Genomic DNA, 25,218 nt, shown 5'->3' with positions numbered 1-25,218 from the left:
ATTCTGGCATGTATCATTACATTTTGTTACAAAGGCTCTTTTTATATTTATAATGGATAAAAGCTATATTTTAACTGCAAATATGGGACCGAGCCAAGTTTTCCTTGAAAAACATATGTGCACATTTGTAGTATGTTACATAGAAGTGCAATTGAGACTGTTCTAATCTCATGTGTTTGCCTTATAGTCTGCAGGAGACCTATGAAGCAAAGAGAAATGAATTCTTGACCGAGTTACAGAAAAAGGAGGAAGAGATGAGACAGATGTTTGTCATGAGGGTGAAAGTGAAGGAGTCTGAGCTGAAAGAGGCTGAGAAAGAGGTACTGTACTTCCACTGAATTGCACATTAATGATGTTGGGTATTGCAGATGCCACTGGCTCAGTCACCAATCTGCAGGAGTTTGTCTGAAGGAGAGGCACTTAGGAAGAACTAATGGGAGTGAACTAGAAAAACAAGGGCATATTATCTTAAGACCGTGAATTTTATTGGAAACTAGTTGATCTTCTGTGGTGTTAAACACTGGAGTCGCATCAAGGGCACTATTGAGGTCAAGCAGCGTCAAAGTCGGGGGGAAGAAGGCAGATAGGGGAGAGGGAGAGAGAAGGAGAGGAGGTGGAAGCAGGAGTCGGTCGGAAGATGAGGTGGGACGGGGGAGGGGAGAGGAGGGTGGCTGGGGAAGAGGGAGAGAGGACAGGGAAGAGGGAGAGAGGACAAGAGGGGGAGACAGAGCGGAGGACAAAGAGCAAAATGTTGCTTAATAGGGTTGTGGGGGTATCTATGGGCATTTCCTTGTGGGGATGGGTACTTGAGGACAAAATATTGCCCTGTGGGGATGGGAGACAATTTGGCATGCTGTACTTGGGCCATTTCAGTTGAGAGGAGGGTTGCAGTTTGTCTCTGGGGGAATGTCAGCTGAATGTCATACTGACCAGAGAACCGGAGCTGGCCTCTCACCCAGTGGCGATGCAAAAAGGCCAGGGAATTGTGGGACGAGGAATGATGGCCCATTCATTCGCCAGCAGGGCTTCTGAAGGTTAGGGACGGTGACTGGGTGGTGGTAGTGAGGTGCAGTGGGCTCAAGGTATGAGCAGACAAAGCATAGGCCAGGTGCAGCAGGCGGTTAAGAAGGCAAATGGTATGTTGGCCTTCGTAGCGAGAGGGTTTGAGTACAGGAACAAGGATGTCTTGCTGCAGTTGTACAAGGCCTTGGTGAGACCACATCTTGAGTATTGTGTGCAGTCTTGGTCGCCTTATCTGAGGAAGGATGTTGTTGCCATGGAAGGAGTTCAGCGAAGATTCACCAGGCTGATACCTGGGATGGCAGGAATGACGTATGAGGAGAGATTGGGTCGATTGGGCTTGTACTAGCTGGAGTTTCGAAGAATGAGAGGGGATCTCATTTGAAACTTTTAAAATTCTGACAGGACTGGACAGACTAGATGCAGGAAGGATGTTCCCGATGGTGGGGGAGTCCAGAACCAGGGGTCACAGTCTAAGGATAAGGGGTAAGCCATTTAGGACAGAAATGAGGAGGAATTTCTTCACCCAGAGAGTGGTGAACCTGTGGAATTCTCTACCACAGAAGGCAGTGGAGGCCAATTCATTAAATATATTCAAGAAGGAGTTGGATATATTTCTCAAGGCTAAAGGGATCAAGGGTTATGGGGAGAAAGCAGGGACAAGGTACTGAATTTGGATGATCAGCCATGATCGCATTGAATGGTGGAGCAGGCTCGAGGGGCCGAATGGCCTACTCCTGCTCCTATCTTCTATGTTTCTATGTTTGGGAGTGGGTGGGGATAGGAGATGGCCCGGCAAATGATCCAAAGTGGGGGAACGAGTGGAAAGGCTGCCAGTGGCGGGAGCTCTAGAAAAGTTGAGAGTGCAAATTATTATTTTTTTTTAATTAAAATTTACATGTTACCATTCCTCCTTTTACTTTACATTACATGCCTGATGGGTGACAGTGAAATCCTAGTGACTTGGGCTGCTTCACAGCAACGCACAGTGGCCAGACCCAACCAGGCTTTTTTGTCATAAACACACTGGGGGAAAAATTCAGCTGGTTGCGCCTCCCGTTAGCACCTTAAGAGGGTGCCAAGTGGGGCGCAAAGCAACTAGCGCCCGGGCGCAGCGATGTTTGCACCGCTCGCAAAATTAACTAGACATTTTGCGGCGGCGCTAAACACTACCGCCACGATCTCCTGCGCCGGCAGATCGTGACGTCAGTCGAGTGCGCAACGCCCCGTTAGCGCCCCGGACCTGAAATTGAGTGGCGCCCCCTGCCTTACCGCCTGCCGCTAGCAACGACAGGTTGAGGGGAGCGTTATGCTGTCAGAAAGGGACTAGGGGAGCGCTATTTAAAGGCGACCACTTCCTGCCTTTTTTTGTCCGTGACATTTTTGCACCATGCGTTCTGAGAGAGAAAGAGAGACTTCTGGAGAGATTCAATGCTGTGTAAAGGAGTTTTGGGTACTGAGCAGCACTTTGCAGGTTGGTTTTGATTTGCCCTTCCTTGTATCGATTTAGAAGAGACTATGGGGTCTGCACTCTGAGCTGTTCCCTTGGTTCTCTCCATTGTTCTTTCCAGCAGATTTGATGTACAGGTCGCTCCAGGCTGAGATTCAGGCCGAGATTCAAGGCTGCAATGAGCAGGATGTGGATGGAGAGCAAGATCAACCCTCCCCTTTAAGATAAAAACAGAAAATGCAGGAGAAACTCAGCAGGTCAAGCAGTATCTGTGAAGAGAGAAACAGATTTAACGTTTCAGGTCGATGACCATTTGTCAGAACTCCCCTTTAAGAATTGGACGGTGCCAGTGTGTCTGTTCCATTGCTGACTGAAATCACATGAGCTTCGCCAGCACTGTGAGGTAGTGCCTTGCTCCTCGGCCTTAGTGCCTTGAGAGGTGTGTAGTGCCTGATTTAGCGCTCCAATCACCTCCAGGGGTGATAAAAGCCAAGTTTGCTGTCTGAGGCGATAATTAGCACCAGGCGCTAAACTTTGCGCTCCGCCAATAATAGCGCCCCAAATGGGGCAATACCGAATTTTTCCCTCTTAGTATGCTATAGCAGGTATTGTTTTAGTAGCTAACGTTACATGACGTATAACATTGAAAAGTCCTATCCCATCACAGCTAAAATACTTTTTAAATAGGTTTTTCGATGGACAAAACCTAGCGTAGGAGTTTTCAATATATTTGAAATGCAAATTTGCGACCCGCTCAGCATTTTTAATATAGTGCCAAAGTTTAATAGATGTGGATAACTGGAAGATGTTTTTAGAGGAGCTTGATATCTGGCTTAACAATGAGGAAATTGTTATCAAGCATCAAATTACAGTGACTTGAATGATCTGAATCTATTAATGTACTTTAATAGCAAATTTTAAGCAAAAACATGGCTCAGTGGATCTTATACTACCGGGTACAGAGGTCAGCAAAGTACCTGATCTGTGCTATTACCCAAGTTTAACTGGGGCTGTGGGGGGACACTGCAACTAAGTCCCTGCTCCTGAGAGTATCCAATATCTCCTGCTAGAAATTGCATGTGTGGACAAAACATACTTCAAATGTGATGCCTCTTCCTTCAAAGTCATATAACCTGCAGGCTAGTTTAAACACAAAGAATGACCACTTGGGTGAGGTACCAGAGGAGTGCTGGTGCCTATGAAATCATACTTTAGCACAAAATGCCTCCTTCAGGAGAGAAAGGGAGAAAACCGAGTTTAAAAAAAAAAAAAAAAACTTTTATAATAGCTGGTGACTTTTATTTTAAAAAACTTGGAATATGGGCGATTCTGGCAAGACTACATTTACTAACCATCCTTCGTTGCCATGAGCTCAGAGGGAACTAAAAGTCAGCCACACAGTGTGGGACTGGAGCCATGTATAGGCCAGATCAGGTAGGGGTGGCAGGTTTCCTTCCCTTAAGGACAGAAGTAATCCACTTGGGCTTTTATCGACAATCTGGCAGTTTTTATGGTCAATTTTTTTTCTGGTGGTAGCCCACAATTTACTGGATTTATTGACTTTGGTTCCACAAGTTGCCATGGTGAGATGTGAATTCACGATGTCTGGGTTGCTAGTCTACACTACACTACACACTACACTCTTGTGTTTGTTTATGCATCGTGCTGCTTTCCTTGTCATGGATGTTCATTCACTTGGCTGTACATGTGAGTCAGATCTGTCTTTGAACTACATGGTATAATGTGTCTTCACAGCTTCATGAGAAGTTTGATCACCTGAAGAAGACTCACCAAGATGAGAAGAAAAAACTTGAGGATAAGAAGAAGGATCTAGAGGATGAAATGAATGCATTCAACAAGAGGAAAGCAGCAACTCAGCTTCTTCAGTCACAGGCTCAGCAAGCTTCCCAGACAACCAAGAAGGATAAGGATAAGAAAAAGTACGTCAGTTCGTGGTGTATTTATAATGCTGTTCTTTTGTTTCATGTTTACATCTTACAACGGAGATCTCCTAATCTGATTTTAATGTTCAAGAGGAAGCGGTGGGGGGTGGGGGGGGTGGGCAAAGCAAAGTTTTGGTATCAAATGGCTAGAAATAGTAATGCTTATTCATGAGATATTTGTGTTAACACTTGCTACCAGGTAGGTCTCCTATACACACAAGCACACTATCAGAGAAATACTCTGTTGTTTCACTATATCTTGTAAGATGAGAAGCAGGCCAGATTACCCACAAATGCCTCTATGGATTGCTTGAACTTTATTCTTGTATAAGAGCTTCTGTTTAAATGGCAAAAGTAGAGCATCTTAATGTAACAAGAGCTGGAGAGTTGGTGAACTCACAGCAATGATTGAACTGTGGATCTCTGCATCCTGGCACCTAAGAGTTTAGGCGCCTCTTAATAACTGAGAATTAAGTTTAAGCATTTCTAAAATGTAGTCTTTAATTAATTTGTATTCCCTTACATGAATAGTGTGTATGAGATTTTAGAATGTTTGTCTTGTACCATTCCATGGTTTCTTGGGTTGGTTTCCACAGTCTCTGTTCAGTGCTGATGGGCGTTTTCAGAAGAGTATTGTACTCTTTTTGTGATATCACTACTGCCAGTTTATCAGATATTCTTTCTGCAATTGGCTATAAAATAAGATTATAGGAAAATTATCTAAATACTTTGTAGGTCAAAAATGAGGTGAAGCTGACTAGGTGTAAAGAGTGTCTTGCTGTATATATTCATGTTTGAGTTCCCACATACGAGGGTAGATCTTGACTTTGTGTGCTAGTGTATATCGGGTGATAGCAAGTCATCAGCCTGTTTTACACCTTCACTGATTTTTATTTCTATTGATTTCAAATTCTATTGTAAAACAGGCTGCCGCTTTGCTATCACCCGTTTTATACTATCGCACAAAGTAAAGAAAGAAAGACTTACATTTATAATAGCACCTTACACGACCACCGGACGTCCCAAAGCGCTTTACAGCTAGTGAAGTACTTTTTGAAGTGTAGTCACTGTTGTAATGTAGGAAACGCGGCAGCCAATTTGCGCACCGCAAGCTCCCACAAACAGCAATATGATAATGGCCAAATAATCTGTTTTAGTGATATTGATTGAGGGATAAATCTTGGCCAGGACACCAGGGATAACTCCCCTGCTCCTCTTTGAAATAGTGCCATGGGATCTTTTATGTCCATCTGAGAGAGCAGATAGGGCCTCAGTTTAACATCTCATCTGAAAGGTGGCACCTCTGACAGTGTCAGCACTCCCTCAGTACTGCACTAGAGTATCAGCCCAGATTTATGTACTCAAGTCTCTAGAGTGGGACATGAACCCACAAACTTCTGACTCAGAAGTGAGAGTGCTACCGACTGAGCCACAGCTGACACCCCGCTATGATCTACCCCACTGTGTCTAGTAATCGACACATTTGAGCACAACTGGATTAATAGAAGTTATAAACCAGTTAAGTAAATGGTAGGCACAGGGAGTGGGGAGCCCAACAGTCATTAAGATGGTGCAAAATTATCTAGTTATCAAAACTAAGTTTTTGCCCATTCCTGAATTGGTGAATGATTTTTACAATGACCAGTTAGTACCATTGAACTTCTACAAGTTTTAATCCATTAAGCACTATTTGGCTTGGTATATTTCTACAATTACTTTCTATTACAAAACATATTTACTCTCTTTTTTCTGTTTCCCCCCTTCTCTAAATGGACCATCTGTTCACCTGAGCAAAGTTGATAGGTGAATGATCTTAGCTGCTGCCATAGCTGCTCTGTACTGTACTAGCCATCAGGAGACGCACGTTAACGGCCAGGTACAACTTTTCCCACATCTTTCCTCTGCTTGGTGTCACCCCAAAGCAATGTGGCTAACATTTAGAACTTGAGTGAGGGAATCAGATCTACCAGAATATATAATGGGAAATAAGGAAATGGCAGATCAACTAAATGCATACTTTGGGTCAGTCTTTACGAAGGAAGACACAAAAAACCTCCCTGGGATATCGGGAAAAATAGGGACATTGGCAAAGGAGGAACTGACGCAAATCAATATCTCTAAGGATATGGTGTTAAGGAAGCTAAAGGGATTGAAGGTGGACAAATCCCCAGGGCCTGATAACATGCATCCTAGGGTACTGAAGGAGGTGGCCCTAGAGATAGCGGATGCACTAAGGATGATTTTTCAGAATTCATTAGACTCGGGAACAGTGCCGATGGATTGGAGGGTAGCTAACGTTACCCCACTATTCAAAAAGGGGGGTAGGGAAAAAGCAGGTAATTACAGACCTGTAAGCCTTACATCAGTTGTGGGCAAAATGCTGGAGTCCATCATTAAGGATGAAATAGCGGAGCACTTAGCAAATGGGGACAGGATAGGACAGAGTCAACATGGATTTACAAAGGGTAAATCGTGCTTGACTAATCTATTGGAATTTTTTGAGGGAGTAACTGGTAGAATAGATGGGGGAGAGCCAGTAGATGTGGTGTACCTGGACTTCCAAAAGGCCTTCGATAAGGTCCCACATAAAAGATTAGCATGGAAAATTGAGGCTCATGGGATAAAGGGGAAAGTTTTGGCGTGGATAGGGAACTGGCTGTCAGATAGAAAACAGAGAGTTGGAATAAACGGCTCATTTTCTGAATGGCAGGCAGTAACAAGTGGGGTACCACAGGGATCTGTCCTGGGCCCCCAGCTGTTCACAATTTACATTAATGACCTGGATCAGGGAGTCGGATGCAGCATTTCCAAATTTGCAGACGACACTAAACTAGGAGGGGGGGTGGGCTCAGAGGAAGAGACCAGGAAGCTCCAGAGCGATTTGGACAGACTGGGCGATTGGGCGGATAAATGGCAGATGCACTATAATGTGGACAAGTGCGAAGTTATCCACCTTGGGTGCAGGAACGGGAGGGCAAATTATTATTTAAATGGCAATAGATTGGGAGAGGGGGAAGTACAGAGAGACCTGGGTGTTCTTGTACACCAGTCACTGAAGGCGAGCATGCAGGTGCAACAGGCGGTCAAGAAGGCAAACGGTATGCTGGCCTTCATAGCAAAAGGGTTAGAATACAGGAACAGGGATACCTTGCTGCAGCTGTACAGGGCACTGGTGAGACCACACCTCGAGTACTGTGTACAGTTTTGGTCGCCTCATCTGAGGAAGGATGTTCTTGCCATGGAGGGGGTGCAGCGGCGATTCACCAGGCTGATACCAGGAATGGCGGGAATGACCTATGAGGAGAGACTATGTAGTTTAGGGATGTACACACTGGAGTTTAGAAGATTGAGAGGGGACCTCATAGAAGTGTATAAAATTCTGACAGGTCTAGACAGACTGGATGCAGAAGGAATGTTTCCCTTGGCGGGTGAGAACAGAACTAGAGGACATAATTTAAGGATAAGGGCTAAACCATTTAGGACAGAGATGAGGGGGAATTTCTTCACTCAGAGAGTGGTGAACCTGTGGAACTCATTGCCACAGAGGGCAGTGTACGCCAGCTCATTAAATATATTTAAGAGGGAATTAGATATATTTCTACGGGCAAAAGGGGTTAAGGGTTACGGAGAGAAGGCGGGGACGGGATACTGAATTAAAGGATCAGCCATGATCTCATCGAATGGCGGAGCAGGCACGAAGGGCCGAATGGCCTACTCCTGCTCCTATCTTCTATGTATCTATGTATCTATGTACATGACACTATACATTACTGCACCAGTGTGCCATAGAGTTTCTGTGTTTAAACATATACAGGAGTGGCCTTGGCTGACTTGCTATTAGAATTAAATTGTGAACTTATTATGTACATGCACAAACCTATGCCGTACCACTGGGCTATATTTCTACAATTCTACTTTATTACATTCCTCATTAGAAACTTATAAAAAGCTCCTTGATGGCTTACTGGATAAATGCAGTTCCTAAGCATGGCACTGAGCCTTACAGAGCTAAGAGGTTTAGTCATTCAATCCTTTAATGTTCTTATCTTATGTTCTTAAGAAGTTAGCAGCTCTCAGCCAGAATAGTACTAAGAGCATGTGTAGATGTCAGGTAAGGACTAGATTGGGCTTGGCACTGCATTATTGAATAGCCTGGGCTCACACATGAGAAATAAGCACTTGGATGAGGTAATGAAGAGTGCTCAATGCCTGTGGGATCACATGCTATTCTGCAGCATCTTTGGAAAAGGAATAGAATAAATTTGGGGAGGGGGGTGAAAATGTATATGTACAGATGTGTGATTCTTTTTCCCCCCATTTTTTATTATCTGTGGATCTCCAAGAGGTGTGAGCAGCTAAGTGAATTATTCTGTCGATTGCATTGTTTACAACTTCAGTCTGAGAAACTGGATTATGAGATGAGCACAGGATCAATTTGTGAAGTTTTCTTCACCACGGTGAAAACCAGCAAACTGAACCACTACTTTTGCATTCATCTGCATTTGCACAATACTTGGCTACGTCTTGGAATGTGAAAACCTTCAAATCAGTAGTTTATGATCTATATTTGCTCCTTCCTCCAGCCTTTTTTTTATCCATCAAGCTGAATGCAACTCTGTGGTGAAGTGTTAACTTCCCTCTGTTACTGATCATCACCACGTCCTCTTGGCCACAATGCTGAAATAAAAGTCACCACAAAGCAAACTTTCCAATCCAACTTTATACATCTATCCATTCAATATGACATAAAGAAATTAACTAATCACCCTTATGCATTCCCTCAGTAACTGTCTTGTGTGTGCCATTGCCTATCCTACTGATGTCACGCAGTGCTACCCCAGTGGCTGCAGCATGGCTGGTGGAAGGCTGCTGACTTCCAGTGGGGGACACTGCAAATGGCCTTGCTGGTCGACCTTGAGGAGCTGGTGGCTGGGAGTGTGAAATAGAGTTGTTGTTCCTCTTCCTCTCCCTCCTCTCTCCTCGGTCAACCACTGGCTGGGCAGACTGCATTTATTGGATGCGTGAAATGAGGAAGGTACAAGGGTGGAGTTGTGGTGAGGGGAGGGTGGGAAAGCAAGCGGTGCATGCGAAAAGGAGGATAACGTATGAGGATACTGGCATCTTGTATCCATGTCCCTGCCAAGAATGGCCCGCACCGTCTCTTCCAAGGGGGTGAGGTGATGCTAGGAATGGGAGGTGTGCCTCGTGTCTTGTACAGATTGTTGGTAGGTGAGTGATTGGTGGTGGGGGGGGTGGAGTTGTGCATTGAGCAGTGTGTGAGGCTAATGGTGCAGTTGGTAGGAGATGGTTTTGAAGATGCATTCACTGACCTTGAGCACTGGTCTGAGGTCATGAAGGTTCTTTGGGCACTGGAGCCAGTTGGTGGGAGCGATACTGCTGGCAGTGATGGCCTCAGTGATCTGGACCCACATCCTTCTTTCTGGAGGGCGTCCTGGCCCCTGTGGGTAGAGGAGCTCTCTTGCAGTGTTGATCCTCTGCACAAAGCTGAAGTGCTACGTGCAAGACCCCGGGTGTCCCTTCCCTGGCTTGCTGAGCCATTTGTGTTGGTGCTGAAGCACTTTTCCCATTTTTTTAAGGTGCGGAAAGCAATTCAGCTTTAAGAGCTGAAGGCTCCCATTTGGGAATTTTTAAATAATTTTTTTTCAAAAGGCAGTTGAGCTGTAAGGGCTAAAAACTGCCTATTTTTAAATGACTTTTTTTCATTTTGGAAGGCAGTTCACCTTTCAGGGACCGAACTGCTTTCTAAAATGACAGCCTTGCTTTGAGATGACGCTGTTCTTGCTGCAGTGACGCTACGGCCACGCTACATTGGGCCTCCTGCTGAGACTACTGCCACGAAAACCGGCTTTACAAAGTAAGTTTAGCCCTGCGCTAATGTTAATTAGCAAGCAGCACCAATATACTGCTGCTGCTGCTGCCAGTTGTTGGTGGCCGTTAACTGCGGCCCACAGTGCCATCAGCAGGTTTCCAGCGCTCGAATTTCTAGGCCAAATACTTTATACTAGATTGGAGGAAGTAAATGTGAATAAGTGTTTGGGACCCTGGATGGTGGTGTGGGAGTAAGTGAATGGATATCTCCTGCAATTGCACAGCAAGGTGTGAGAGAAGGATAACTGGAGGTCAGGCTGGTGGAAGAGTAAACTAGGGTGTCATGGAGATACCAGAAATAATAATTTTTGTTTTTTGCATTAGGTAAGTTCAATGTAGTTCAGTAAGATTTGATTAGCCTTAGTGGCAGAAACCTGGCCGTACCTGTCTGCAATAATTACTAGTTTATTATAGCGATGGACATTAATCCAGCTCCAGAGAGGTTTTGAAATCAGAAACCAAGATTAAACTGCAACTGAAGTTTTAAAAATTGTGTACAACATCTGCCGGTGTAGTTAGTATTGAAAATTATATTTAAATTCATTTCTTGGTTAATTCTTGTTTGCTGTTGTACTAGTAATGATTTATTTAAACAACTATTTCCCATAAAAATCCCAAATATGCTCCCAGCTGTTTATTTCATTCTTTATCAGTTTAATCTTTATCGGCTTAAAGTGTGAATGCTTCTGGTTCTTTCTACTTTGAAAAACCCAAGTTTCCTAATAATTTTTTTCCACTTCCATTACTCTGGTGCTCCCAATAATTTGGCTGTGCTTCTCTCATTATGCCAGATTCATTTTTGAGGGGGAATGAAAGGAAATCACTCAGCAATTCTGATTTAACTCCAACCACTCCACCTCTCCTCTCCTTCTCTCCTCCTCTCCACTCCTCTCCACTCCTCCTCTCCACTCCTCCTCTCCACTCCGCCTCTCCACTCCTCCCCTCCACTCCTCCCCTCCACTCCTCCCCTCCCCTCCACTCCTCCCCTCCACTCCTCCCCTCCACTCCTCCCCTCCACTCCTCCCCTCCACTCCTCCCCTCCACTCCTCCCCTCCACTCCTCCCCTCCTCTCCTCCTCTCCTTCTCTCCACTCCTTCTCTCCTCCTCGCCTCCTCCCCCCCTCCCCTCCCCGCCTCCTTTCCCCTCCTCAGTTCTTCTTTAATGACTGACTGTATACCTTTTAATATTCCGACTCTTGACAAACCTCATCAAAAATATCTTAAATGACCCTGTTGTTGCCCATAGCTTCCTCTCTAATTACATAAATTAGTTATCATCCCTCCCTCATGTTATTAAAAGAATTGGGTTCATCTCCTTATTCATTCTGTTGAGATGATCTGTTCCCAGTGTGTTTGATCTTGCTTTAAGAAGACTTCTATAAATGATTTTTTTAAATTCACATACTATTTATCTTTGGACTTACTTTGAATTTGCAGAGAAAATAGGCTCTTCAGAAGGATATTAGAGCTGAGGCTTGTTTCTATCATGGAAACTTTAAAAATGTAATGTTTATTTGCACTAAGTAGTCAAATAAGCTTTAATACAGTGTTCAAAATAAATTAATCAATCAGCTCCAAGTACCAAACCATCAAAACAAAAGCCTCCATCTTTTCTTCCAGCCCTATGGACACTTCAGAAAAGCAAACTCATGGTATCAGAGCTACAACTACCTCTGATACCATGTTTCAATGGTTCGCATCCCCAACATCCCCATTGAATGTACCTGATTAGCACACTATTGCAGTGTTGCATGGTCCCACTTCCCCCTGTTGCTGATAGTTTTGCAGAATTATGTACTTGCATAGCTGCAGTTTGTGGGTTTGCCTGTGTGGATTTGGATTGTGTATCTGGCTGAAAGGATGGGAGAGTTTTTTTTTTACAGATTTGGTACTTGAATGGTGACATAATTTTGAGTTATGTATTGAAACTTATTTAACTACATGGTGCAAAAAAAGTTTGTGATAGAAACAAAAGTTCTTTTTTTAAATTGCAAAATATTCCCATAATGACCGTAACAATAAACAGAACAGAATGTATTGACCATTGCTCAGCAGTGGTTAATTGAAGTGTTACTGAATATGGATTCTTTCAGTAACCCCACACCATTGGTTGTAAGTTTGAGTTACCTGTTGGTAAAGGAAGGTTTCATCCTATCAACTATAATTGTTAATGACATCCTTTGTGACTGTGACAAAGGTAAACTATCCCTCCTCATCCATCTTGACTTGTCTGCAGCCTTTGACACGGTTGACCACTCCATCCTCTCTCCACTGTCGTCCAGCTGGGAGGGACTGCACTCGCCTGGTTCCATTATTATCTATCTAATCGTAGCCAGAGAATCACCTGCAATGGCTTCCCTTCCCACTCCGACATCGTTACCTTTGGTGTCCCCCAAAGATCTATCCTTCGCTCCCTCCTATTTCTCATCTATATGCTGCCCCTTGGCGACATCATCCGAAAACACAACGTCAGTTTCCACATGTACATCGACGACATCCAGCTCTACCTCACTACCTTGTCTCTCGACCCCTCCACGGTCTCTAAATTGACAGACTGCTTGTCCGACACCCAGTTCTGGATGAGCAGAAATTTTCTCCAATTAAATATGGGGAAGCCTGAAGCCATTGTTTTCGGTCTCCGCCACAAACTCCGTTCCCTAGCCACTGATTCCATCCCTCTCCCTAACATCTGTCTGAGGCTCAACCACACTGTTTGCAACCTTGGTGTCATATCTGACCACATCCGCGGCATAACTAAGACCGTCTATTTCCACCTCAACTCATCCGCTACTGAAACCCTCGTCCATGCCTTTGTTACCTCTAGACTTGACTATTCCAACGCACTCCTGGCTGGCCTCCCACATTCTACCCTACGTAAACTTGAGGTCATCCAAAACTCAGCTGCTCGTGTCATAACTCGCACCAAGTCCCGTTCACCCATCACCCCTGTGCTCGCTGAACTACATTGGCTCCCGGTTAAGCCCCTTCCTATCTCTGTAATTTCCTCCAGCCCCACAACCCCCCGAGACATCTGCGCTCCTCTAATTCTGCCCTCTTGAGCATCCCTGATTTTAATAGCTCAACCATTGGTGGTCGTGCCTTCTGTTGCCTAGGCCCTAAGCTCTGGAATTCCCTCCCTAAACCTCTCCGCCTCGCTACCTCTCTTTCCTCTTTAAGATGCTCCTTAAAACCTACCTCTTTGACCAAGCTTTTGGACATCTGCCCAAATTTCTCCTATGTGGCTCGGTGTCAAATTCTTTGTCTTATAATACTCCTGTGAAGTGCCTTGGGATGTTTTACTATGTTAAAGGTGCTATATGAATACAAGTTGTTAAGTTGAAGGAGGAAATGTTGCTCACTTATGCCTATAATAAAATTTCAAATTATGTTTGATGAAGTTTAGTAACTGCTATCCTACTGCATGTAGCCTGGATATACTAAAAAAGATTATTTTGTAGGGGTAGGAAGATCAGGAAATAGGTTTGAATTATTCTAGTGTTTCCTGAATATGGCTTCTTTTATGAATGTTTATAACCAGTGATTTTTAAGACATAATAAAGAATAATCCATGTACTTTCCACTCGCAGGAATAAACATTCTTTGATAGATTTGGCAACGTAATGCATTCCTTTCACATGGAGTGCACGCTAGGGAAAAGTCTGTGACAGGGAAAATTGTCTTTCCTATCACTAGTATAGTTGGGGTAATACCAGATGAAGAATGTGGGGTGCAGCTACCTACAGGTGGTTCTCCAGCTGCCCACGTTTTAACAGGTGCTTTGACTTACCACAGTATTGTTCCGTGTTGTGTGGCCTTAACAATCACTCCATTGTTTCTGCTGCTTTAGTTATTTTACTATTTGCGTGTCTACTTCATTAACATAACTTTCAATCACTAATGCTATCATTGTATTGCTTACACTAGGCATTGATGAAGAAAATCTGTCGAGTGTGATCTGTTGCAAGGTTCCATTTGTGTTTGACTTGTAACAAGTGCATATAAAGCTGTTTTATAATGTGCATACGGAGCTTCTAGCATTGCTTGTAACTTTCTGCCATATCAGAGATAAAATCAGTGTTTGGTTACTGGTTTGAATCAGCAGTACCATAAACTGATAAGAACATTGGGACATATAAAAGTAGAAAAAAATGTTGGTCCATCTGGCTAGCCCAGGGTTGAAAAGCAGAATACATAGTTCACTATCAGATCCCTCAATTAATTTTTTTCCTGAATTGTCTGTCCTACTCCCTCTTAAAATTGCTGATGTTCTCAATCTCAATTGTTTCACCGGGCAATCCATTCCAAACCTCACCACTCAGTGTGAAATACAGGAAACTTTGTGCTATCCGGAAGTTGAATGTCCGGCAACTTTGATCTAACGGCAGAAATCAGCAGCCGTTTTGGTTAGGTGTTTTTTTTTCTCCTAGCATTCTTTTCACAGGCAGGCTCTGGAAAGCGCCTTTGTCGCTTAGCAACAGCTTCAGAGACGCTTCCAAGCTACTGGGCCGAGTGTTTACAAGCTGTTGTTGAGCAACAGTGTTTGTGGTCAGATACTGCGATGAAAAGCTCCTATCTGATAACATTGACGCTGGTCTATCCAGAGCTTTTAAAAAAACGGCAGTAGCTCGGTCCCATGGCTGCCGGATAGCGCACAGTTTCCTGTAGTTATATCTGATCTGTACATTCACCTTCCCTCTTCTGAGGCTCAGGCCATGTCATTTTTGGAAGCATGGGAAACAGTTTTTCAGGGTTCAACTCATCAGTATCCTTAAGGTTTTTGATTACCTCAATAAGACCCCATCTTGGTCTTCTCTAGTGTGAACATAATTCAGCTTCTTGTACCGCAGTTATCATACAAGTAGCTCTTTGCTGTACATTTTTCAATGCTATGATGTGGCAACCAGAGCTGCACACAGTAGTACTCTAGATTGGGATGAACCATTGCTGTATATAGACTCATTGTCACATCCTACGATTTGTGTTCTATTTCATGTGTTATACAACCCAAGATCCTATTTACCACTGCTGCATGCTGTGCAAATAGCTCCAATGATCTGTCTACCAGTGCCCCCAAATCTTTTTGTTGTGCTGCATCCTGTAGACTAATAGAAATTAGTTTATAGTTCAATGTTTATTCTTCTGCCCTAGTCTCATCACTTTGCTCTTGTCGTCATTTGTTATTTCTTAGCCCAACATCCCAATTTATCAAAGTCCCTTTGTACCTGATCAGCCTGTTCTTGATTGTTTGCAACCCCCCATCTTAGTGCCATTGGCAAATTTTGACAATTTTGTCTCTATCCCCACTTCTAAATCATTGATATACAATATGAATGGGAGAGGTCCCAGCGCTGATCCTTGAGGCACCCCAATAGTCGCTTCTTGGCATTCCAACACAGCACCTTGAACAATTATTCCCTCCTTTTGACACAGCTAGTTGCCAACTGCTCAACTATTCCATGCTTTTCCACCTCATAGACTAACCTATGTGGCACTGTATCAAAAGCCTTGCTGAAGTCTAGATACAGAATGTCCATGGAGTTCCCTTTATCCACAAGCTCTGCCACCTCCTCACAGAATTCACACAGCTTTGACAAGCATGCGTTCTCCCTATAAAGCCACACTGACTTGCCTTGATGACTTCATGCTCCTCTGGTGTTTTAAAATACCCTTCTTCAGGAGAACCTCTAACATTTTACCCATGACAGACATCGGGCTCACTGGCCTGTAATTTCCAGGACAGTTCTTTTTGCCCTTTTTAAAATATAAGTGTTATGTTCCTTTTTCTCCAACTCCAGATTCTAATAAATCCGTTAAGATCCCTGCCACAACATGACCAATTTCATTGGTCATTTCTTTAAGTACCCTTGTGTACAGGGCCATCCAGTCTGGGGGCCGAATTCTCTTTCAGTATCTTTAATGTTTCCATCACGTTCTCATCAGTAATTACTATTGTCCTTATTGTTTCCTCCCCATTTCCTAAAAAATCAAGCTCACTTCTGAGAAATCATCAGCGACTTTTTCTGGGAATACTGATGCAGAGAAATTGGTCGGGATAGCCGCTATTTCCCGGTTGCATGATGTAATATCTTCACTCCTCATAGACAAAATGGGGAAAGTAACTAACGAGCAATTTTAAGTCTCAGGACGAAAATAATCCTGTGTATTTCCCATAGAGTTTGGGTCAAATTGTAGGCTATCAATTTCAACTTCATTTTCATTTTTCACAGTGATAGTTATTCCCAAGACTTTCCTTATTATCATGACTGACATCTCTTGCGAAGAGTTTCAAAAGCACTTCTAGATTATTGAAAGAATTTTGAAATGAGGCTGGAAATACAGTATTCTGACTAAACTTTATACCCAGTCTATTTTGAGTGAACTAATTTAATCTGGGTTATAGGTGAAAGCTACCCTGACATCAGTAGTAGGGAAAATGCTAGAATCTATTATTAGGGACATGGTAACAGGGCACTTGGAAAATCATAATATGATTGGGCAGAGTCAACACAGATCTATGAAAGAGAAATCGTGTTTGACAAATTTAATACAGTTCTTTGAGGTTGTAACCAGCAGGGTAGATAAGGGGGAACCAGTGGATGTAGTTTATTTGTTTTTTTTTTAGAAAACATTCGATAAGATGCCACACAAGAGGTCATTACACAACATTAGGGCTCATGGGATTGGGGGTAATATATTAGCATGGATTGAGGATTGGTTAATGGACAGAAAACAGAGAGTAGGAATAAACGGGTAATTTTCAGGTTGGCAGCCTGTAACTAGTGGAGTACCACAAGGATCAGTGCTTGGGCCTCAGTTATTCACAATCTACATCAATGACTTAGATGAGGGGATCAAGTGCAATGTATCCAAATTTGCTGACGATACGAAGCTGGGTGGGAATGTAAGTTGTGAGGAGGATGCAAAGAGTTATTAGACAGGATAAATGAGTGGGCAAGAACATGGCAGTTGTGATATAATGTGGAGAAGTGTGAAGTTATCCACTTTCAAACCAAATAACTGCTTCTTCTGGAGACAGATGACAGATAAAAGGGGAAAGAAGGAACAAGTTGCACATAATTTTTTTTTACAGGGATTGACAGGGTAGATGCAGGGAGGATGTTTCCCCTGGCTGGGGAGTCTAGAACCAGGGGCCACAGTCTCAGAATAAGGGGTCGGCCATTTAGGACTGAGATGAGAAATTTCTTCACTGAGGGTTGTGAATCTTTGGAATTCTCTACCCCAGAGGGCTGTGGATGCTCAGTTGTTGAGTATATTTAAGACAGAGATCGATATTTGGATATTAAGGGAATCATGGGATATGGGGATAGTGCAGGAAGGTGGAGTTGAGGCAGAAGATCAGCCATGATCTTATTGAATGGCAGAGCAGGCTCGAGGGGTCGAATGGCCTACTCCTGCTCTTATTTCTTATGTTATATTCTTAAAGCACTGCAGTTGACCTCAGCATCCTCTGACTAGAGAGAGGAAACATCTGCATGGTTGCCACTCCTGATTGCTGTCTAGTAAACCCTGTTTGAAAGCCCATATGCAGGCATCTGGTGAGGACATAATCAGGCTTGGCTGTGAAGACCACTCTCAGTCGATTAGCCTGCACTGTCTAGGCTCTCGCATTAGGAAGAATGGCCACTGGCTGAGGTATGGTAGGGCAGTTGGCACCCATGCGATTGTACCCCAGCCTTAAGAGAGGCAGCGAAAATTGCAGAATCAGCTGCTGCGTAAAGAAATTTCCAGTAATCAGGAGTTGAGCACTTAGCATTTAATTATTAAATATTAAGCATTTAACTGATGATTGCTGAGCACACACCACACAGGCATCAATTGTGCAGATGACGAGCCATAATTTTTATTGGCCTGATGTAGAATGTTGAGGTCCTGTTGACTCGCTCCTTTAAAATTAGAGGGACTAAAAATCCACAGGGCAGATATCTCAGCATAAGTGATGTGTCAACTGGGAATTTCTGCCACTTTCTACCAAAGTAATTATGGGTACCATCTTGGGTGCCCACCATAAGGAAGGAAGGAGGGGGAAGTGCAGTGATCGCAAGATCTACCAGTATCCACGGCCCAGATGAGGGGAAAAATAAGCCTCCAATGTCCCCTCTAAAAAATATTTCAATATCTTCCGGGGTCCAGGCCAAGTTCCAGACCACACACTCTCGCTGATGTGGGTGACTCCCAAGCATTTTGCAACACTCATGCCTGACTTAGGAACAAGAGTAGGCCATCCAGCCCCTCAAGCCTGTTCCGCCATTCAATCAGATTATGATTGATCGCTATTCTCGTGCACTCCCGACTTATGACGAGAGTGGACTAGAAGGCCTATGGAAATTTGGGACCAAAATTTTCATTTCTTTATTTTGCTTTATGAGTAACGCTGACCTTCTTAACCTTCAGCCATTTGTTTTCATCTAAGATGTTGAGGGATTTTTATACTGAGTATTTAAACTCATAGTTCAACTCTATGCCATTTGTTATGAACAAACCTACCACTAGACAGTGTTCTCTTGCTGGATAATGCAAGCTGTATAACCATTCAAATCTTAATTGGGCAGCTCAGCAGAATAGTGGTCAGACAGCTCAGCAAAATAATGGTCAAGCAGCTAACTTTACCGCATCATAGAATGCAGTACTTGCTTTTCAGTAGTACACCATACCCTTTAGAAACTGAAGTTGGAACTCAAACCTAATCAAACAGTCCAATACTTTGAATTTCCACTGTTGGGTTAAGCTGTCGAATGGTATTTCACCATATGAAAGATTGGAGTAGAGAAATTGTGATTTGTTCTCCAAGGAAGTGGCTTAAATGTGGAAAAACTTTGCATTGCATTTCTTCCATGAATTTTGCTGGGTAAGTGTAATTTACCAGTTATATCAAGTGCCTGTGCTTTGTGGTTGTTTTTTTGAAACTCATGTATAATTTGCTATAATGCACGAGTTACTTATTTGTAGTTGTAATTAAATGCAGCTGTTCATAAATTATGGTTTGTTTTTTAATCATTGCTTATGGAATGTATCAAAATGCAACAAATTTGTTTGTATAATTTCTAATTGTGTGTTTTATTTTCTTTTCCCTTTTTAATTGCAGTGCAAGCTTCACATAAGCAACCCTGGCAAGTCAAGGATGTCACCCCATCCACCTGCTTAGCTGTAACGTGTCTGCCATCAGAATGTCCATCCATTAAAAAAAACATTGAGAGAACATTAACAATTATCTTTTAATATAGGAAAATCCTTTCACGTGCATTCCATGAAATGGAGAAGGGGCTAAACTTTAAAATGAAACAAACTGGTATCTGAGGGGGCATTGGGGAGAAATGGATGAAGCCTAATGATTTGAAAGCAGAAGCTGTAGCTAACATAATAGGACAGTTATTACAAACAGGAGAGTGATCCGTCATATAAGTGGGGGTGGGGGAAGGGGGAAGCGATATCATAGCTATCTCCCCAACCCCTTTCCCATTTGGAAGTTATATAGAAACCAAATCTGAAAGTGATAATTTCCAGTTACCTGGTTAACAGTGTGATATGTACTTACCTTTGCTTTTTGCTACCATAAAAAGCGGCCTGTTTTAGGAAGCAGAAAGAGTTCATTTCTGGTCATCTAAATGAATCTGATGTTTCCTAGTTCCATGACGTATATATCTGGATATCCACTGTGTGTTTCTGTCATTAATAAGGTGGAATTTAAAGTAATATCTGTCACTGCTTTTAAAGTGTGCTAACTACACAGGTCAAAGCTGTTCCTTTTAACCCTTTCTTTTGTGCCATTCGCCCTTAAATAGATTCTCCTTTTGATGCCTTTCCAAAGAGAAGTTAGCTATTGTTCCTTCTGTGGCTGCTGTGGATTTGCCTCTGTTACTGCTGCTGATCTCCTGGCTTGGTAGTGCCTATCCCTTATTTTGATAACATCAATCTATTTTAAAACAAGGATCACTGTTACTGCAGCAGAGTTACACAGCTTCAGACCTTTCAATGGCAGGCTACAGCTTGCTTACCAACCAAACATGGCTCTGGGAAAGGATAATATCCACCTTGAAGCGTGCATGAACAGTCTTAACACCAACTGACATTTAACCTTCAGCATTCGTGTTTCAATCACGAGTGCAATGAACTGCATGTCTGTTACTTGAAAACTTTGCACATTAAAACTTGAGAGTCCACTGCTTTACAAATTGGATCTAACCTATTGAATGAAACTTGCCATCTTTTAGTAGATAGGAATTGGGGGTTGGCATTTAAACTGGTATTTAATAATCTTGACATTCATGTTTCCTCTTGGGATTGAATTCTCATCTGAGTGTTAAATACTAGTATAGATATTTTATTCCTGTGAATCTCAAAATTTGAATACTGATAAGCTTTACAATGTTACTATATCATTGAGTACCAACAGTACTGTGTTTGGTTAACCCAGTAGCTCTTCAGTTCAAATGAAATAATGACTTGTCCTTCAGTCTGCCTCAATTGGGTAGGACCACCCCCAGTGCCAGTTCCTGACTAGACACGCCACGTGATCATCGCGTAGATTGTGGGGTCATGGAGAGAGGAAGAGTGTCAGAAGCAGTTGACCCTCCAAGTGACTGCCTGAGAGATCATTCTCAAGTGGTATTAAAACCCATCATTTTTTTCTGCTTCCCCCCCCCCCCCCCCACCCCCAACAAAATATAGCAATGACTGCAGTTTTAATTGAGAGGTGGGGGGGGGAGAGGATGAAGGAGCAATGGGATTCAGTAAGTACAATTTTTCTGATGATGACTTTATGGTGAGCAAAGTTTTAAAATTAGTCCTACATCCATAATCTTGAGGACAATTTAATCAAAAGAAAGTGCTTTTAACTGCACATCTTTCCTGGGCCATGTTTAGCTGATTAACCCAGCAGCTGTTTTATTTTGTTTTTGTATGTCTTCTACCTTGTTTTCACAGTAATCCTTGGCTCTGCACGGAATAACTAATATCCCACAAATCTAATCGGATTGTACTTTCACCTATGCATGTAAGTATGGCAGTTGGAACTTTATGTATTCTTGGCAGTGAATATATAGCCCAAAAGATTGGTGGCCTGTGCTCTGACCTCTGATCTGAGCAATTTTGATCAGAGTGCTTCAGAGCATTGGTAGAAATACTTCTCGGGCAATCTACTGTCTGATTTTGCCACTGTAAAGTGTTCCACCAGCTGCCTCTTATGCACTGCTTTCCTACTTTGCTTTGTGCTCTGCCATATAGTTTGCACACCAAGAGCTGCCACATTTCTTTTGCATATACAGTGCTCCATCACTTTAATGAAGTAAACACTTAAGATATTTTTAAGATCTTATAGATTTCTATGCATTTTTGATGAATAGCAGCCTCTTGAGTGAACTAGTTGCTAAGTGTGATTGTTGTCATTTCTCCAAGATGCACCATTACATACATATGTGAACTTGACCAGTCATTTCTATATTGCTTTTTGAAGTCCTTACTTAAAGATGTGAACAACATGTACACAAACAAACAATGTATTTATATGCCTTTTTATGCTTCCTGCTTTCTATTTGTGAATTTATATTTGGGTAGGGGGAGAATTAGTAAATCCTTGAATATGTTTCAAACAAATTTGCAATTCAAAAACCATGCTTAAAGTTGTGTGCATTTAGCTAATTGTTTATCGCTGTTAGGGCTCTTAAGGTGGTCATGATAGTATTATAAAATACTAAGCTATTGGTTATATCCACATTCTTAAGTATTCTAGAGCACATATAATGGTGCCAGCACTGATACATTTTATTCAAATGGCTGTTTTATATGATTTCTGTGTGGTGTGTGATTAAATATTTTTTTTGTTCCACCAAAATATTACACAAGTGAGATAATTGTACCACAACTGCATGTAACACTAATATAATCAACTCCCAGAGGTAGGAGGCCAGAACCTGAATATCCTGCATCCTGAGTACATCCATAGCGTTCACATGTATTTTATAATATTTTTATTGAAGATTTTATTGTGAAGTCTCGTTTTTCAGTGTAAGATGCTGTCTGTCCTTGTTGTTCGGTCAGTGCACTGTTTGTTGTATGCGGCTTACTAGGTGTGCTTGCAGAAAAGTGTACTGCCTTGTCAATTTACCGTTTCTGTTAACCTGCACATGCTCCTAATGCTTTTGACTGTGAAACTGGGAGTTGGAGATTTTATGATTTTCAACATTTCTCTGGTGTTCATACAGTATCCTGTGTGGTTGGAGAGGGAGGGATGGTCTCTTCACAGGGAAAATTAATGTTCATGCAGAGTCCAATTTATGATTCAAAAAATGTAAGAATGTATTGGGGGAAGTACAATCTTATGTACTTAATTATTTCAAAAAAGTTAGCTCCCAATGGCTCAGTAGGTAAGTGCATTGCCTGGTACATAATTAATCCTCACAGATCTGATACTTGGGATAGCAGTAGAGGTGCTGCAATTATCCTTAGTGGGACAGGAAGGGGGAATATCAGCCAGATTCACTGATTCCTGCTGGTAAGTGCACATGCATGATTGACAGATGGGGACAGGGTTGGGCTTGGCTGTGATGCCTGCTGCAGTTGAATATTTTACTGGCACTTACTTACTATCTAGGCTCACAATTGAAGGTGGCCAAGTTATCAGAAGGTAGCTAGCACCAGGGGAACTGCACTCGTAAGGACCTTCAGGGCAAGCTGAAAAATATTGACAATTATGACCATTTCCTTATTCCAATAACTTGTTTTTCGTTCAAGGTATTTCATTTGTGCATGAGTTTCATCTCGGGGTCTGGACTTGGTCGTTTATCAGGTTCTGTTCCATTGTTTTTCTCCCTCTGCTATCTGTTTAACCAATATTCTTTCTTTAACTTTCCTCTGTAGCTTCTTTATCTAATTGTCCTGCTGCCTGTCCCCTTCTCCACTGGACGAGATTCCTAAAGCTTTAGAAGAGCTACAATGTATTCACACACCACGCAGAAGAATTCTTTCTTGGGTCATCACTTTATGCTCCTTTCTGGTCACATTTCTTGTACTGTAGCATGTTAAATATGTCAGTATTTTATAGTTTTCACATGGAGAAAAATCCTAATAAAATAATACTCTACTTGTGACAGGAACAAGATCAGACAATGCAGTATTTATAAACAGCTGACCTTTTCTGTGTTTGTGGTATTATCTAATGTTATTTGTATAATCATTCTTTATGACATCAGAGACAGTGCGCTCAATGTTCTGTCACTGATAATTCTTGCTGTTATCGCATTGTTTCTGCTTATTTTTGATAGTTTTGCACTATTTCTCTTCTCCCTTCTCCAGTGCACACATGCAAGTAAACTAAACTAACTTTTTAAAACTACTGACGAAAAGCATGTTTTTAGTCAATCGCAACTCTGACATTCCTGTACAAGATTGAATTAGCGTGGAAAAGACTGAAAGACTCTTGAATGCGCCACAAAATGTTGACACTTGATATTCTTGCCACAAAGTTTTCGGAAAGGAGGGAAACTAAGGAAGGCCAAGGTTTTTTATAAGAGACCAAGTTACATTAAAACTTATAAGCAAAGATAATAAAATTGTATCATACCAAGACCACTTTTAATAATGTGTACCCAATGAAAAGCTTGTTTTTAGGTTTTTGCAAAAGGTATCACCTTTACAATCCCTGAATTTTATTCCAGCCTACTTTATACACCACTTGTGAACTTGGTATCAATGGATTAGTTACATTCTTTTTCTGATTTAACACTCAGTCAATAATTGAAAGCATTTCTGCATTAATATTTTAAAGAAGAAAGTTTAAGGTGAAATAATTACCAACAGTTAAACTGAAAATAACTAGCAAGTATCTGGTGTAGAGGTCAATATAAATGTACGGAAGGCGCAAGAATACTGCCATGCTGAAGTGGTCTTGGATGAAAACTGTTCTTCTATTACAATTATACTGGCTCTTCAGATGTACCCTGTTGTTGATCTAGTAGAGTATGCTTTCCTGTAACAGACCATATATTTGAAGCATTGATTTGGAGACTGTGAAAAGTGAAGTTTTACAAGGAAATAAACTGATTTTAAACCACAACTTCACCCTAATTATCAGTGTGATAAACGGATTCTAGGGTATGTGTTTTTTGCCTTTCCCCCATCTGCACTGATGTTTTGACTAAAGAGAGTTCAATTTCTGATGTATTTTTATTTCAACTTCAAATAAAAGCTGGATAAATTGTGATGATTAAGTTTTGAATAGCTACATCTTTGAACCTCCTCAATTGCCACCACCCACCCCCCCATGTCTGAAACATCAAAATGCTTAGTGTGTCTCTTTTTTCAGGGAAAATTTCTCCATACAACATGTGCCACTGGAACCAATGATGCATGTTCTTGAGGCCTGCCTAGGTTACGCATTGGCGGGAAAATAAGACATTGGTTCCGGCTTTAGCCTATTTGGAATGTAGCGCGAGTTCACCTGACTGACTGATGCTAATTCAGACCCTAGAATTCTGAACAGCTACTGCATTTCACTTTTCTGCTGCATATCAGTACTCCAGGCGCAAAACTGTATAAAAATGCTGTTTACTCATTTTTAGGCAAAGTAATTGTCTTTATAACTGTGTAGACCCTTATTGCATGCAAATTGCCCGACCATATAGAATAGATGTGGTATACATGGATTTCAGTAAGGCCTTCGATAAAGTCCCGCACAGGAGACTGGTCAAGAAGGTAAGAGCCCATGGAATCCAGGGTGCCTTGGCACATTGGATACAAAACTGGCTTAGTGGCAGAAGGCAGAGGGTGATGGTCGAAGGTTGTTTTTGTGACTGGAAGCCTGTGGCCAGTGGGGTACCACAGGGATCGGTGCTGGGTCCCTTGCTGTTTGTGGTCTACATTAATGACTTGGATATGAATGTAAAGGGTATGATCAGTAAGTTCG

The 25,218-nt window shown here is 42.2% G+C and overlaps 1 protein-coding gene across 4 annotated transcripts in view; it reads left to right on the top strand.

Annotated features, from left to right (window-relative positions):
* Positions 1–24,516, top strand: part of LOC147123056 (septin-11) — a 59,500-nt gene extending 34,984 nt beyond the window's left edge. The window contains exons 5-8 of one of the 4 annotated variants that reach the window (XR_015073239.1): positions 188–320; positions 4,226–4,410; positions 19,405–21,312; positions 23,175–24,516. Coding sequence is in view for 3 of the 4 variants with exons in the window: in XM_085964626.1 (XP_085820752.1) it covers positions 188–320; positions 4,226–4,410; positions 19,405–19,420 (334 nt within the window). In the remaining variant the exon portion in view is untranslated. Of the gene's footprint in view, positions 1–187; positions 321–4,225; positions 4,411–6,209; positions 6,317–19,404 lie in introns of those variants that run through there. The other 3 variants (XM_085964626.1, XM_085964608.1, XM_085964617.1) reach the window with 3 other exon arrangements.
* The last annotated feature ends 702 nt before the right edge of the window (positions 24,517–25,218 follow it).

This window comes from Somniosus microcephalus, chromosome 2 (assembly GCF_052327205.1).
Source record: "Somniosus microcephalus isolate GS21.2 chromosome 2, FLI_Smic_1.0, whole genome shotgun sequence".
NCBI lineage: Eukaryota > Metazoa > Chordata > Chondrichthyes > Squaliformes > Somniosidae > Somniosus > Somniosus microcephalus.
This window is presented reverse-complemented; position numbering and strand designations above follow the sequence as displayed.